This window comes from Castor canadensis, chromosome 3 (assembly GCF_047511655.1).
Source record: "Castor canadensis chromosome 3, mCasCan1.hap1v2, whole genome shotgun sequence".
NCBI classification, from domain to species: Eukaryota; Metazoa; Chordata; class Mammalia; order Rodentia; family Castoridae; genus Castor; species Castor canadensis.
Genome location: NC_133388.1, coordinates 126,374,863 through 126,391,445, shown reverse-complemented (window position 1 = coordinate 126,391,445; position 16,583 = coordinate 126,374,863). Strand labels below are relative to the sequence as shown.

General features: G+C 37.2%; 1 protein-coding gene across 11 annotated transcripts in view; it reads right to left on the bottom strand.

The window, feature by feature from the left end:
- Asph (aspartate beta-hydroxylase) overlaps positions 1-16,583 on the bottom strand; it is a 201,147-nt gene that overhangs the window by 52,132 nt on the left and 132,432 nt on the right. For all 11 annotated transcript variants that reach the window (XM_074068610.1, XM_074068613.1, XM_074068609.1 and 8 more), the window contains 3 exons: positions 14,815-14,900; positions 7,772-7,858; positions 2,257-2,407 (listed from right to left, as the gene is read on the bottom strand). In XM_074068610.1, coding sequence (XP_073924711.1) covers positions 2,257-2,407; positions 7,772-7,858; positions 14,815-14,900 — 324 coding nt within the window. The remainder of the gene's footprint in view (positions 1-2,256; positions 2,408-7,771; positions 7,859-14,814; positions 14,901-16,583) is intronic.

Below are 16,583 nucleotides of genomic sequence, written 5' to 3'. Positions count from 1 at the left end.
AAAATGAACAGAAATAAAAGCAGATTATATATACCTTTGTACTGAGAATACAAATCATGACAATCTGTGCAACGGGAGCTGAGAAGTAGCTTAAATCTGACTTTGTCTATTAATAGTTTATAAGTACTTAGAATGACTTCATGATGTAATTGCAATGGTATCAATAATTTCTGTAGGCAGATACTGTATATAATATTGATCAAAGGCATTGTAAAGACACTCATTTTCTAAATATATCAACATTTACCTTTTTGTGTCAAACTCTTTAAGAAAGTTTTACCTGCCAATTCTTCTTAAAATTTTTTGCTGAAATATTTTTTGGTTTATTAAGTTTAAAATTACAGTACAGGGTAGAAATACAAAAACTCTAAATGATTCCAGGATTCAGCACCTGATATAAAACTTGAAGACACTGATTCCTGACACCACCTTCAACTAGAAGTGCAGGTCTCTAGGTACTGACCTAGTCCTGGAGTAAAGGATGTATCACTCAGTACTATGGGACCCTCTGGTGGACAATAGGATGCTATGCACTATGTGTATTATGAAAACCTCAGCTTCCATTTACTTTTAAGGATGTCTTATGCAAATGTCTTGGCTTGATTGATATTACTCCTTGCCACAGTTGGAATAAAAACTTTACAAGAAAAAAAATGTTCTAAATAAGACTAGCATATATGAAAAAACTAATTACCTAAAGGCTTATTTGTGCACAAACTGAATATTAGCCAAGAGTACAGTAGGACTATCAAGAAACAAAGGTGGTTGTCTACTTAAGCAACAAGCTATCTGGCATAAAATGTTACCCACTTGCCCCACTGCCTGTGCCCTATTGCTGGCTAATTATATTCCAGTAGAACTGAGCCCATCCGCATCCTGTCCCTCCACTCTGTTGATGTGAACACTGTTCTACAATGAGTCACATCCCCACTCTGCCATTAATGTCTTCTGCCCAGTTGCCCTAGAGCCTCCTCAGGTGCCCCTGCCTCATTCTCATTTCAGCAATAAGAGCTGTACTGAGGGCTGTTGTGGAGGAGGGTTAGACTTCTTCACAGGCAGTCTTCTTTAAGGGCTGGTGAGGCAAGTGAGGTAGTTGGCAGAAAACTTAAGCAGGAGCAAAAAAAAAAAAACAAACTATAATTCAGAGAGGAATAGTATTTTAATGCATACTTTTAAAAATCAAAATTAAAGTAAAAATCCACAATGAACAAAATACTAAAATTTTAAAGAATCATTAAACAGAGTTAAACAGCACTAAACAGCACCATACTGGAGCAGGAGGCATCATTAACACTAATTCTGTATCCAAGGCAGCTGCTTAGTTGCCTGTCTCAACTTCGGAAGCCTTTTCTGTCCTATCTTTGTGCTGTATCTTTCCTGCCCCTGGACTGGCCTTTATGAAAATAGTCTAATAAACCATTTCTTGTAGTTTTTAGTCATCACTTGGGATCTACTCTCCTCACAGTTTGGTCATCTACAAAACTGACACACACTCCACTATTCTATCCCTCTGAAAAGTGATAAAATGGTCAGCTGGGCCTGACAAAGTGACATTAAAAACCTATTCATGTAACTACACAGTCACTGGTCACCCACTTCTCCAGTGATACGTGACTTAGATCCTTCTCTCCTTGTTCACATGTTAGAAAAAGAGAACCACAACCTGGCTGAAAGGAATTAGCTGACAGCTAGTCATACTTGCCTTTGACAATGAAAACTGGGGTCAGTCAAGAGCTCTTTCTAAAGTATTTGGCAAATTTACTTTATGACTAAAATGTATTTTCTAGCACTTTCCTTGGTATAGGTTCAAATTTTACAGGTAAAATTTATGGAGTGTCTGGAATGCCTTAAATTCCTTGATTAAAATTATTCTAGTGATAATTTTGACCACTACAAATCAGTTTGGTAGAGTTAAGAAAAGAATTTGGCAATACAGAAAGTTTTTAATTCCAGTCCTATTTATTTATTAACTACTGTCCCTCAGGCAAATATCCAAGCCCTCAGCATTCTAGCTGCCTCACCTTTAAAATGGTGGAGGGCAAGGTTGGTGTGAAATGATGTTGGCATCTTTGTAATTATTGAGGGTGGGAATGCTATTTCAGCTTTAGCAAGGGTTAGTCCAAGACAGTTAGATAAACTGCTGTAAATTAGTTATGAAACAGGTTTCCTCCTTCACTTTCTGAGTTTCATGGCCTTCAGGCTCCTTAAGATAGAAGTATGCTACTTCCTACTGAATTAACTCCTAGCACATCTCACCTAGAAATTGCTGTCGTTCTGACCGCCGCTTCAAACTCAGCCTCACCAGGTCTGTGGGGACGTCAGGAAGGCTGGCCACCTCTTCGTAGGTCTCAATAGCCCTGCGAAGAATCTCATTGCTTCTCCTCTTCTCGGCCAAATCATCTTCACACTAGAGCAAAAGAGGGTGAATATCCCATGACTAGCCATGTTTGCAATTCCCCAAAATAGTCACAAAGAGTTACCTTTCGGACATGCTTTAAAAGAAATTACAGACATATTAAGCTTTCTTTTCTTTATCAAGTAATACAAACAAACAAAAGCAAAACAATGTGCTGTTTTAATAATATGAAGAAAAGTTGCTACTAAGCTATAGATGAGAAATAACATCATAAAAGCAAGACATACATGCTAGGGCTGATAAGGATTTATATATTATATGAGAACATTATATAAACAGGACTCTAGCTCAAAGTTTGGGTTCTTTCATTTGTATGTTCATTTGTTCATTCATTCACTTTCTGGGAGTGAGATGTGGTTTATTAACATAAAATGTGTGCTATGAGGTCATACATTTTATGTGTACAGAGGTCTGTAGATGTCTAAAGCATTATTCTGCAATTTGAAGACTTGGGAAGAAAATGATCCATCTCTCTCCTATTCTCAAATGAAAAAAAATGAGTAAGAACCAATCTGATTAATAAAATTAGACATGTGTGAGAAGTTCTTCAGAAAACCACACATAAATGAAATAATTTGTTAATATGTACTAACTAACAAGTTTCCCAAAAACTGCAGCTGTGGTGATAGAAGTGAGCAGATTAATGAGAAAGGAAAATGGGTAGGACAAAAATCTCTAAGATTAGAAAATGGCAACTCATCCTTGCTTGAAGCCATTCAATTATCTTTTCAAATCTGTAAATAGTCTCCAGAACAGATTTATCTACCAGGAGAGAAAGTCCAATGTCAAAGATCCATATCAGTCATGGCCTTCCATTGTATATTCATACCCAGGTTTTCTATTTCGCCATCAGCTTCTTGTGAATTTGGCTATGGTGTTAACTCCTCAGACCGTGAACACTGACAGATGACTTAACAGAAACACAGCGTCCCAGAGCTGAGAAAATCTTACGGAGACTATCAAGTTTAGCCCCTCTACTAGGAACCCACAAAGATACCAAATAGATCTTTGAACTGAGGTCCCTGCAAGGCTTTTGGAAAGACAAATGCCTGCCATGACAACTAACCTTTATAAAGACAAGAATAGGTTCTTTATACTCAGTCTGAAAAGAGAGAAAGATGATAAAGTCATCTATATGATTATCTCTTTCCCCAACTCCAGGGTTCTCCATTTCAATGAAGTATGAACATTTTCCAACTTTTAGAAGTAGGAAAATATCAGTGTTAAAATGGGCATAGAAATCCTTTAAAAATTCTTCAGTGAAAATGACAGGAACTTGTTTGGATCACAGTTATAAAGATGGGTTTTTCATCAGTTTAGCATCTGAAGATAGAACATCTGTTATTTGTTATAGGACATTAACATCACCAGGCCCTTGACGGACAGATAATGCGCCCAGGAAAACTTCCTTCTGAGGAGATGCGCCATTTTCTGCTTCAGAGACATAACTGTGAGTTTGTAGTTTAAGATTGTGTGTCTGATGTTTAGGGAACTTGTTCAAAATTGATTTGTCCATGACCTGAAGAGTAAGATGAAATCAGTGCTACTTCAGGAATGGTAATAGAGACTATAGTTTGTATTTGACTTAATCTTGCTGAGATTTTTAAAAATGTCATGATTTACTCCTCCTTATAAAATCTATCCTTTTTCTTATTTTTTGAGACATGGTCTCGTAGTCCAGACTGCCCTATAATTTGCTATATAGCTCAGGCTGGCCTGGAAATCTTGATCCTCCTGCTTCTACCTCCATAGTGCTTGGATTAAAGACATGTGCCATAAACCCAGCATAAATTCTATCTTCTGTTGAATTTGTATTTTTAAGTGCCTATGAATTTAAAGTTTCCTTTAAATTACTCCACTAAAATTTAATTTACCATGCCTAGCTTTTGCTTGAAGCCACATTAGTGTTGATATTAATAACATCTATAGCACAATTGAGATAAAAAATATTGCCTGAGGCCTAAACCTCAAATTCCTTCTGTGAAATAAGGATATAAATAGAGTGAGCACCATGTTTCAAAAGCACTGTGTTTATTTAGACTTTGATATCCACAATTAAAATAACATATGAAGAAAACTTTCATAATACAAAACATTTTTGTTATAATTAAGGTAACATTTACACAAACCATTTTCTCTCTAATTACATGCTTTCTTTAATCAAAGGACTTAATTCTAGCGACAAAACACATCACTTATTTAAACAGGCATGAGCTTTTGGTAATGAACATTTGCTCTTCGTTAATAGTAATACACTTTAGCCATTTTAGAGGATTACTGGTCAGATTAATTTATAAAAATCATATAGTTGCTACATAGTACATCTGGTCGGTACCAAGGATTAGAGGATTATTTGTACTAATTTTTCAGAAACATGATCTATTAAAATTTAATTAACTACTTTTCAATGAGGAGATAGGAAGTGATCACTGCCTTTATTCAGAGAAAGATACACTGTGTTCTCTGTAGCTGTGTTAGCAACTGTGGTTGGTCATGCACAAATGTGTGCACATACCTTCTCCAAGGGCATATTGTACGTTTCTTGGACTGGAAATTTCTGTAGCTCTGCCTCCATCATTTCCCAGCAGGATCGACAATCTAACCCCTCAAGGAAGGTGCGTAAGGAGCTTTACTATCTGACACATATAGAGTTCTGAGTTCCAAACCTCCCAAATCCAGTGGTCTACTTGATATGTCCACGTGAATGTAGACATAAGCAAAGTAAACTTAACAAGACCTAAAGCAAACTCTTGATTTCAGCCTCCCTCTAAACCTGTTCTTTCTGGTCATTAACTGGCATTATTCTTTCTGCAGTTGCTCAGTCCATACTAGGAGTCACTCTTGAATTCTCTCATTCTCTGCTCCTTCCATTTAACCCATCGCCACATCCTTTCAGATATACTACCTGTCCACTTGCCCCGTCACCATGGACTTGACCACCAGCATCTCCTGTATACATTGTGAAACTTCCTATTCTTCCTGCATCTATTTTTGTCTGCATAATCCTGACGACCAAAGCAATCTTCATTTAAAAAAAAAAAGAACAGACAATCACACCCTCTCAAGGCCTCCCAGGGCACACAGAATAAAATCCATGAGGCCCTGGCCTCCCTATCTCACCTGCCTCTCCCTCCCATCAGTATGTTCCTTCTTGTGTCAACATTATTTCTGAGCATCATGGCTTTTGTTTTGCTGTTCCCTCATTCTGTACTTTCCACAACCTTGTCATACCCTACCACATGTCTCCTCCCTAAAGGGCCCTTTTGTGACCACACTGTCTAATGTGCTGTCTGTCCTGTCACTTTTTTTTTTTCAGTTTATTTATTTATTTATTTTTGAGATAGGGTCTCACTACATAGTCCAGGCTGGCTTCAAACTCTCAATCCTCCTGCCTCAGCCTCCTGAATGTACACCACCACCCAGCCTTTCCCTATCACTTTCAATATCACCTAAAATCAAAACATCTTAATAGGAAGGCCCTTTATTCCATTACCTTCTTTTCTTTTCCATATAGCATGTATAATTAGGTAATATAATCTATTTTATTTTTAATGCCTTATAATTTTAAATGTTATCTCCTTGATGAAATGCTCTCTATCACCGTTTTACCATGTCAGCCTCCTCACATATTTTCTCTTGGTACTTAGTACCAGCAAGCATATATATTATGCTTACTTATCTTATACAATGTTTTGCCCTTCACCGTAGAGATGCCATAAGGACAGGGGCATTTAAAGTATGTTTTGCTGGTGGCTGACCTCTAGTGCCCACAAAAGAGACCGGCACACAGTGGGCCAGTAAGTAATTAAAACAAAAAATCTTCCACTAGAACATAAGATTAACAAGTATAGAGACCTCTAGGTGTTCATTATATTAGGAGTATTTTAAAAATTTTCTGCTTATTTTGATAATCAAGATCCTAAAAAACCTCTGGCTGGGGAGTGACTGTAGTTGGCTCCAGGGGCTCATCATCGCAGAAAGCCAGGGAGCAAGTCTTGGATACACAAACCAACCAACCCAGAGCCAGACCTCCTCCAAGGACCTGTGCACCAGAGGAGGAAAGATTCCTCAGCCTTATTTATTACAGGACTAGGTGCTCGGCAATCAGAAACCATTCCAGTAGCCCAAGACCTGCTAAAGTTACTCAAACTAGCCAATCTTAAACTGTACACTCTGCCCTACCTTGTTTTTCTTCTGGAAATTCTACTAAGGACATGGCCTAAACTTTCCTCTTACTCTGATCTTCTGCTCCTGATCACCTTGGCCTCTGTCCCATCCAGCCCCACATGGCTTGCTGGGCCTTCTATCTGCAGGACAGGAGCATAATAAACTGGTTTTGTGTTTGCTTGCTTTTTCCTGAGCCGTTCCTATTATGACCATATTTGACCATCTCATAAAAGAATACAAAACACAGATTGCCAATACCTAAAACAGTATCTGGCACAGGAGGGTTCATGCAGTTACAGCTTCATGAAGGGAATTGGAAGATAAGGAAAGTCAGGTAAAAAAGGTAGTCAGAGTGAGAGACAGGGAGAGGGTGGCTGATAAGAAATGAGTCAGATGAAAGAGATTATAGAGAAAACATGGTATTTTCCACTTTTTATTTTTTAAAAAAGTCTTTCTTAAGCATCCTTGCAACCTCTAGTTATACAACCAAGAACTAGGGAAACCTAAGTGAAAACTGTGTGGTGGGTTTAAATGGAATGGGATGGGGGAGACAGGAAATCAAAGACAAAAGTGTTCCTGTTTGTTTTCATTTCAAAACTAGACATAAGTCATACAGCTGTCACAAGATTCAGCAGTATGCAATATCAAAAATTGTCTGTTTTTTTTCTTGCTTGAGTTTATGCATATACCAAAGAAAGTAATTATACACAGAAATAAGGAGAGGGACCAGGATGCAGAGCGGCTCATGTAATCCCAGCTACTAGAGAGGCAAAAATGGGAGAGCTGCAGTTCTAGGCCAGCCCAGGCAAAAGTTAGCAAGACCTTACTCAGCCAACAAGCTGGGTGTGGAAGCATGCATCTGTCATCCCAGTTATGTGGAAGGCTGGATGATGGAGGATCATGGTCTGAAGCTGCAAGATCCCAGCCTAGATAACTAAAGCAAAAAAAACTGCTGAGGCAGGTATAGCTCAAGTGGTAGAGTATCTACATGGGAGGCCTTGAGTTCAAATGCCAGTACCACCAAAACCCAAAACAAAACAAGAACACAAACAACAAACACATGTGCACATACATACACACACACACGAAAGGGAACAGAGAAAGTGCAAACATCCAGGAGTGAAAAATTCTATTACCCAGAACACAGGCACATCAGCAAGATTATCTAAATAGAAGGTTTGCAAATACCTGTGCTTTCCCGTATCTTGCTCGTGGACTTTGAGGGTATTTGCGTACTAGTTCTTCAAATGCATTCACTGCTTCCTCAATTTTTCCCTGTTAGGAAGGCATGATTACATGAATACAATAAATCTAAATGTATAATGTTACTTAGTTTGGTTATTTAATAGTCATCAAGTGATTCTATCAGATTTTTTTAGATTTCTTTCTGAATTTGTAAAGACATTGACCTAGTTTTTTTTAAAAAAGCAAACACAAAATTAGAAATGCATATAATATACCTAATTTTTTAAAAAAGGGATGCCTGAAGGTGATGCAAAATGAATTTTTGTTAAAGAAATTACATTTCCCTTAACATATCCAGTTCTTCCTTGCTTTCACAATGAAGATCCTTATGTTTTTCTAAGGGGGATGAATACTGCTGGCAGAAGAATGTCTTGGGTCTTTGTGAGGCATAAGATGTCTCATCACAGCTTTGAAGCATATGAAAAGAATGAGGAATAAACACATGGGACAGGAGGATCACCTGGCCATGGTAACTGTTGCCCTTGAAACGTCAAAGTTGATTTGGCTCATCTGGCTGGCTGGAATGCAAATCACTGCCTTTGTGTCATGTGACCCCTCTCAGCGTGCACATGCGTCCTTAAGAAGATCATCCGAGTGCCTTTCCTAGATCTCTGACCACTACTGCGTTGAGAAGAAATGGACATGCAAGAGGTAGATTTGGTGGGGGCTGGCACTGAGAAGTTTCTCTCCAATAAACTCCATCCAGTACCACTCCCACAGTGTGGAACAAGCATCTTCTGGATTCCTATGGATGGCAGCATGTTATGATTTGGATCTTAAATGTCCCCAAAGGTCCATGTGTTGAAGAAATGGCCTCCAGCTCATGGTCCTGTTGGGGAAGTGGTGGAATCTTTAGGAAATGGATCCTAGCTCTGTCATTGAGAGCATGCCCTTGAAGGGGATATGGGGACCCCAGGCTTTCTCTCTCTCCCTTTCTCTCCTTGTTTGCTGGCTGCCATAAAATGAGCAGGTTCTTTACCCTGTGCTTTCTTCTATGATGTTCTGGCTTACCACCACAAATTCAAAAGCAGCAGAGCCAAGATCATGGACTGAAACCTCTGAAACCAGAGTCAAAACAAACCTTTCCTCCTTTTAAGTTGATTATCTCAAGTATTTGTCACAGTGATGGAAAGCTGGCTGACACACAACAGGCGAAGGATATTAGGATTCATAAGAGAGTTTCCAAGTTGAACCTTCCTAGGTACTTCAGTTCTCTGTAAATTGGTGAATCTATTCTTCTACATATGTAAATGCAAACTCACTGTGATTTATATGTTTGACTTTCATTGAGATGAGTTTTTATGCAATAGTTACAGCTACTTCTGAAAGACTTGACTAAATGTCCGTGGGTCAGGCAACAATCTTGTTAAAATTCCTTCATTCCTTTAGTTACACATTATCAAAGAAGGACGTTTTCATTTTCCTCTCACATGCTTAGAAGTGATGCAGAGAGGTTGGAAGTATATATATGTAATGTAGTGATTGCATTGAATGTGAACTCTACCACTTACAAGGTGTGTTATCTTATGGCAAGTGACTTCTAATCCTGCCTCAGTGCCTCATCTATAGAATACGGATGATGGTAGAACTTGACTTCTTCATGAGGTTGTTGTGAAGATTAAATGCTAGCGTGCATAAAGTACTTATAGACACTGCAGAGAACATAGACGTTATTGAGCAGCACAATAGGACCTTCATAGATAAGCCTATTACCTGATAGATAGGCAGCTTGATGGAAAGAGGATGAAAACTTGGATGCAGAAACAAATAGGGCCAGGAACACATTCTCTAAGTTACATCTATAGTCATAAATAAGATACATCACTGTTTAAAATATATTGTCTCTTTCATGGTATTAATTTTTTAAAACACTTTTTGTCTGTGAATGATTTTAAGAAATGGTAAAGAATTTATGCTAAATGTCTTTTTCTGTGTGGCTTTTTAAGAAATATTCTGTATTCATTTCTTATGGCTGAGGTAACAAATTACAAATTTGGTGACTTAAAGCAACTTCAATTAATTCTCTCACAATTCTGGAGAACAGAAGTCTAACATCTGTTTCATAATAATCAAGGTGCCAGCTTTGCTATGGGGAACAGTAAGCTGTTAGCCTTGTCCTGCTCTTAGTAACTGTCCACATTCCTTGGCCTGTGGCTGCATCACTCCCATATCTGCCTCCATCTTTACATTGCCTTCCTCTCTGTGTGTTAGTCTTCTTTTTATCTATCTCTATCAAATCTCTCTTTGCCTGTTTCTTATAAGGACACATTCAGGGCCATCCCAGGTGGTTAATGAAAATATCACTTATATGAACCTTAACTTCCTCACACCTAGAAAGACCCTCTTTCAAAATAAAGTAACATTTATAGGCTCCAGGGGTTAGGGAATAGATATTTTTTGGTAAGGGCATTTTTCAGTCCACCAGAGTGTGCCCTCTGTCCCCTAAAGATTCATGTTTGTTCTATATGCAAAATATATTCATTATTTTCCAATGTCCTCCAAAGTCTCAAACCACTACAGCATCAATACAGGTCTAAAATCTCATCTAAACCTCATTTTCTCCAAAGGCTCAAGTCTTATCATCAAACTCATCTAAGCTAGGTACGGATGACACTGTGGTTAGGATACATCCTAAGGAAAAATTCCTCTTTATCTGTGGATCTATGAAACTAGAAAACAAAGTATTTGCTTCTAAAATACAATGGTGGGATAAGCTTGGGATAACATTTGTAGACACTCCTATTTTAAAAAGGAGAAAATGGAAGGAAGGAATCACTGGTTCCAAGCAATTTCAAAATCCAGCCACACAAATTCCATTAGGTTTCAAGGACAAGGAATAATGTTCTGTGGCTTGAGGCTCTGTTCACTGGGTCCTCAGCTAGGCTACTACACCCTTGGCTCTGGCCTCTGGGTCTAAGGATCTGACCTTAGAGTTACCCTTTCTTCCTAAGAGGACAATGCCGGTATATTGCTGATTAGCTTTATCAGTCTGTTTTGGGAAATATTTCTGCCTATATAATATTCTCAAAAATCTGTGGGTATCCTACATGTGTCACAGGAATTCACACCATTAGGTAAGAGGCTCCTTCACAGATCCCCTCCTGTATAATCTCATTTTTATCCTTATTTCTGCTGAGATGGTTCAATGTATCTAAGAGTCACACACCAAATTTCTTCAGAAAAAAAAGTGCAGCCCTACCCTTGGACTTCTCTCCAGAATATGCTTTTCTAACAGCAGAGTTCCTAATTTTACTATCTTCTGTAAATTAGATATCTGAGAAATTCCTAAATAACCAAGTATTGGTTCTTTATTCCTTAACAGCTTCTCCTTCAATTTACTTCTTTCCTTTTATATTCTACTATAAGCAGAAGAAAGAAACCAGACCACATCTTAAACACTTTGCTCAGAGAGCTTCTTAGCTAAATACTGAAATTTATTATTTGCAAGTTCTGCTTTTCATGTAATTGTATAGCACAGTTCAGATAAGTTTTCTGCCTCTATGTAATAAGGGCTACCTTTCCTTTAGATTTCAATCTATTTCGTTTCCCGCTAGGACCGTGCTGGAAGGGCCATTAACGTCCATTACTTCTATACTCGTTCTGTTCACAATGTTAACATATGTTCTCTAAGATAACAGATAGCTTCTCAACTGTGTTCCTCACATGTCTTAGCCCTCACCAGAAGCACCTTTAACATCATATTTCTACCAATAGCATGTGCAAGGCTATTTAGCCTTTTTCTGTCATGTTCCTTAACATTCTTCCAGTCTTTATCCCATTACCAATTCCAAAGCCACTGCTACATTTTTAGGTATTTTGTCCAAAACCAAAATCGTATTAATTTCCTATGGATGTCTTAACATACTACCAGAAACTTGGTGGCTTAAAATGAAAAATTTGTTCTCTCCCAGTCTGGGGAACAAATGACCAAAATTAATTTCTTTGGAATGAAATCAAGATATTGACAGAGTCATGGTTTCCCCAGAGGCTCTAAGGGGAAATTCTACTCCTTGTCTCTTGCTAGTATTTCTTGATCTGTACTGTATTACTCTAATTTCCACTTTTGTCTTCATACATATTGTCTTCTCTTCCCTGTGTGTTCCATCTTCTATTTTGTCTGTATCAAATTTCCCTATAAGGGAAATCCCTTTACAAGAAAACATGATTGCATTTTGATCCAATGGATAATTCAGGATAATCTCCATCTCTAAATACTTAATCATATTTGTGAAGACTCCTTCCCCAAATAATGTAATATTTACAGGTTCTAGGGATTAGCACATGGCTATCTTTTGGTGGGCCACTTTCAGCCTAATAGCTTTCTCATGCAACTTAAACTGTAATTGTTAAAGCCACTTTTGTGACCACTGTGTAAAACACACCACTGTCATATTTACAACACAGGAATAGCAATATTCATAATAAATCTGATAAAGCATCTTGTTCCTCTTTGACATCATCAAGGTTGTAAAAATTATGGAATATTTTAGCTCTGTCCTAGGCATCCTTTGGATTGCCTCAAGATACAGATTATGTGGCTTTCCTAAGGGACCATCAAACCTAGTCTCACATGAGCTGGCTGCAATGTTAATGTGTCTGCATTTAGTCTGAAAGAATTTCCTTTCTTTAAGGTCTTATATAGCTAACACCATTATGTAACTGTTATTTAAAGACACATGCAAAAAAGTTATCTGCTCAACATAGTTTATATTTTGTCCTACGACCAAGACAGTTCATTGGAGACATATGCTTGGGCCACATTGTTTTGGTATGAAGCCAATGGGCAGTGCTAAGGACATTATGACACAGCCATGCAGATGTATTGCAGAATCCATTGGTGTGAGGATACTGTATATCTACCAGTGTATCCTTTATTATTTACCACAATCCAAAGCAGGATGTTTCTCTCTGGACTTGGTGCAGATAGCTATTCTGATGAATAATATTAATCTTCCAGTCTGCTTTTGTTCCCCTTGTTCTGCCTGCAAAGAAGTGCAGGTGACTTCATTCCTAGCATGACTTAGAGCCTATGGTGTGAAATTCATGTGCTGACATTATTCTGGCTTTGTTGTATTTTCCCTACTTTCTCTTTTTTGATTCCAAGAAATAAATGATATATTTTAGCATATCCTTTAAAATCTTTTTTGAGGGGCAGGGAAGAGCTTTAAACAATTATTTTCAGAAATTAGATGATTAAAATCTGATTTGATTTATACATTTTTGGAAGAAGAAAAGTGATCACAAACTTTCACAGTGCAGAAACTGAACCTGAGATGTGAATGAAGCAGGACTGGCTCTGTCCCAAGCATGCCTTGACTCTACCTTCAGTTATTCTTGCACCAAGTTGCATCCTTTGAAAATACTAACTATAAAAACAACCCTAAAAAAGATTTAATTATCCTGATTGGTTAGTCAGTAATATAGCTCCCAGTTGTTTCAGATGCAAGAATTGCATGCGTGGCTACTCCTTCCATCTTTATTTACCCTTCTATAGATTCGTAGTGCTCCTTGAGGAAAACATCATAATTTCTCCAAATGAGGAAGACCAGAGGGTACCCCGTGGATGGCTGTAGCACTTTTATATCCCACTGACTTATATATCCCTTGGTAACTGATCCTTTCATTACCATTTATTGTTAACTACATAAAAATCATTTTCTAAAGCCGTTTATTTATATTTTATCCTAAAAGTCACCTGTGTAATTGACATCATGTATTTTCATATATGGCATTTGGTACACAGAAAGTGGAGGATACTAAATGCAATGGCAGAGGATTTTTGCTTCATTTCTATTAAGAAATGCAAATTCACAAGTAGTACATGGCTTCACTTCATTAAGGTGAAGAAGACAGACTTAGAAATAATTCTATCTGTTTGAATTTAGCAGTAGTGAACAAAAACTTTGCTATAATATTCTTTGGAGTTACTACATTTTCATCAACTGGTAAATGGGATAAGACAAACCTTGGTTTTGATAACTTGTTTGATGCTAGTTACAGAGTCCATTATGCTTATTGGTACATTTCCAACAAACATGGGAATCTCATTTTTTTCCCATTTTAGTTCCTACTTCATATGTTTTTATTATTGTTGTTTACATTCTCGTTCTGCTTTTTTGCAGCTAATATCCACTTGATTAAAAAAAAAGCCTATGACAGGGCAGCTAATGAATGTTACAGTCTAAATTTACTTGAAAAGCAAAGGAAGAGAAACTTCCATGAAAAACAAGCAGTTGATGAATTAACTATCCCAACTACATTATAATAAATAGTTTTGGGCCCCCAAATTACAGGAATACAACCAAAGTGAAGGGAACAAATGATTTCAATTTAGGGTCAATTCTTTGTTTTCAAAACTTAATGTCTAAAAAGGAATGCAAATAATATTTCAAATTATGTGATGGCAGAAAATAAAATAGTCATGCAGAAAACAAGGAGTGCATGAAGTTAACCATAAGTGAGAAGCACAGTTAACTCAATGCCATTTCATCTAATAGTAACTATCCCAAGAGTGTGGGACTTAACCAATTAAAAAAATTTTTTTTGCATTAAGGTGACATAGAATTAAAAACTTCCAGTAAAATGGTACATGACTGTGTTGTCAATAGTTTTTTCACTCATTTCGATCTTTACAAAAATTAAGAGGAAATTAAAAAAACAATTATCATTTTCATTTTTTAGAAGGAAATGGAGGCTCAGAATGGCCAAGTGACTTGCCCAAATCCATACAACTGGAACATGATGGAGGTAGGCTGACCATGGTCGGCAATTCTATCTCTCTATGGCCACTGGTTAAAATTGAATCAATTCACTTCACATGGAAATGTGCTGATGTGCTGGGGGAAACAGTCACTCTCTTCAAAGATTGTTTCTTTTACATACATCATTATTATTTTTAGCATTTTAGCAAACCAACAGTCATGCCTGAGTTTACTTAACAACAAAGCCACTGCACATTTCTGTGTGAAACAGAAACATCAACCTACCCTTTTACGGAGCTTTTCTGCAGCATCAAGTTCAGCTTTAATAGTCTTATCAAATTTATTTAAAAGTTTAGGCTTCTTTTTCTTTGCTGAAAGAAAAAAGTTTCTTATTTTAATTTGTTTTTGTCTAGAGACAGTTAGGAATACTAATTTAGAAACAGCAAGAACTCTGGAAATGATCTTGAACACACAACCTCATGAGCAAGCACATTTGACTCACCTTTTGCCATTTATGACAAAGTCAGCAACAGCCTGGGAAGATGACTCAACCCTTACTTTTACCTGTTTTGCTTCAGTTTATTGCACTCTAAACAGTCTGCATTTTTTACAATATGAAGGTCTGTGGCCACCCTATTGTGAACAAGTCTATAAACTCTTATTTTTTCCAACAGCAAGTGCTCACTTCCTGTCTGTGGGTCGCACATTGGTTATTCTCTAAATGTTTTAACTTTCCTCATTATTTTTAGATCTGCAATGGTGGCCTGTAGACAATGATCTTTGACATTACTGTTTTAACTGTTTTAGGACACTAAGAACTACACCCACATAAACCTACACATTTAATGGATAAATACTGTTAAGTGTTCTGACTACTCCACCACTGGCTGTTCCCTCACCTCTCTCTGGACCCTGCTAATCCTTAAGAGTTACAGGGTCCTACCTATCCCAGCTATATTCCATAATTTTTTCAAACTGTTCAGCTCTGTATTCACCTTTCTTATCTGTCACTTCTTATGTTACTTTTGCTAAATAAAATGGCCTACTCCTTATGTTTATATTATACAAAATAATGGGTTTTACTATGACATTTTCATATATATATACACATACATACATATGGCATAGTTTGATCATATTCACCTCATTATCCTCTCTTGTTCTCCTTTCCCTATAACCCTTCCCTGACCCAAATAGTCTCCCTTCTATTTCCATGTCTTTTTAATAAATCTACATTCCACACGAGAAAATGTGGTATTTGTTCTTTTGAGTATAGCTTATTTCACATAACCCAATGATCTTCAGTTCCATCCACTTTTCTACAAATGACATGCTTTCATTCTTCTTTACGGCTGAATAATACTTCATTGTGTATGTATACCACATTTTCTTTATCCATTCATCTGTTGATGGGTACATAGTCCGATTCTTTAATTTGGCTATTGTGAATAGTACTGAAATAATCATGAGTGTGCAGGTGTCTCTATTGTACACTGACATTGATTCCTTCATGTACATGCCCACAAATAAAATAGCCTGGTCATATGGTTCTTCTATTTTTGAGGAACTTCATACTGATTTCCACAGTGGCTATACTAATTTACATTCTCATAAGGGTTCCTCTCCCCTCAAATCCTCACCAGCATTTATGGTTTGCTTTTTTAATGGTAGCCTTTGTGACTGGGGCGAGAGAAATCTCAATGTAGTTTTGTTTTACATTTCCTTAACAGATAAAGATGTTGAACAATTTTTCTTCATGCATTTATTAACTACTTGTACTTCTTTGGAGAACTGTCCAAATAATGTGCCCATTTATTGACTGGGTTACTTATTCTTTTGGGATTTAATTGTTGGAATTCTTTATGCATTTTGAATATTAATCCTGTCAGATGAACAGCTGGAAAATTTTCTTTCATTTTGTAGGTTATCTCTTCAGTCTGGAAATTGTTTCCTTTGAAATGCAGAAGCTTTTCAATTTGATGCAATCCCATCTGTCAATGCTTGCTCTTATTTCTTGGGCTTTTGGAGTCCTATTCAGGATGTCATTGCCTACT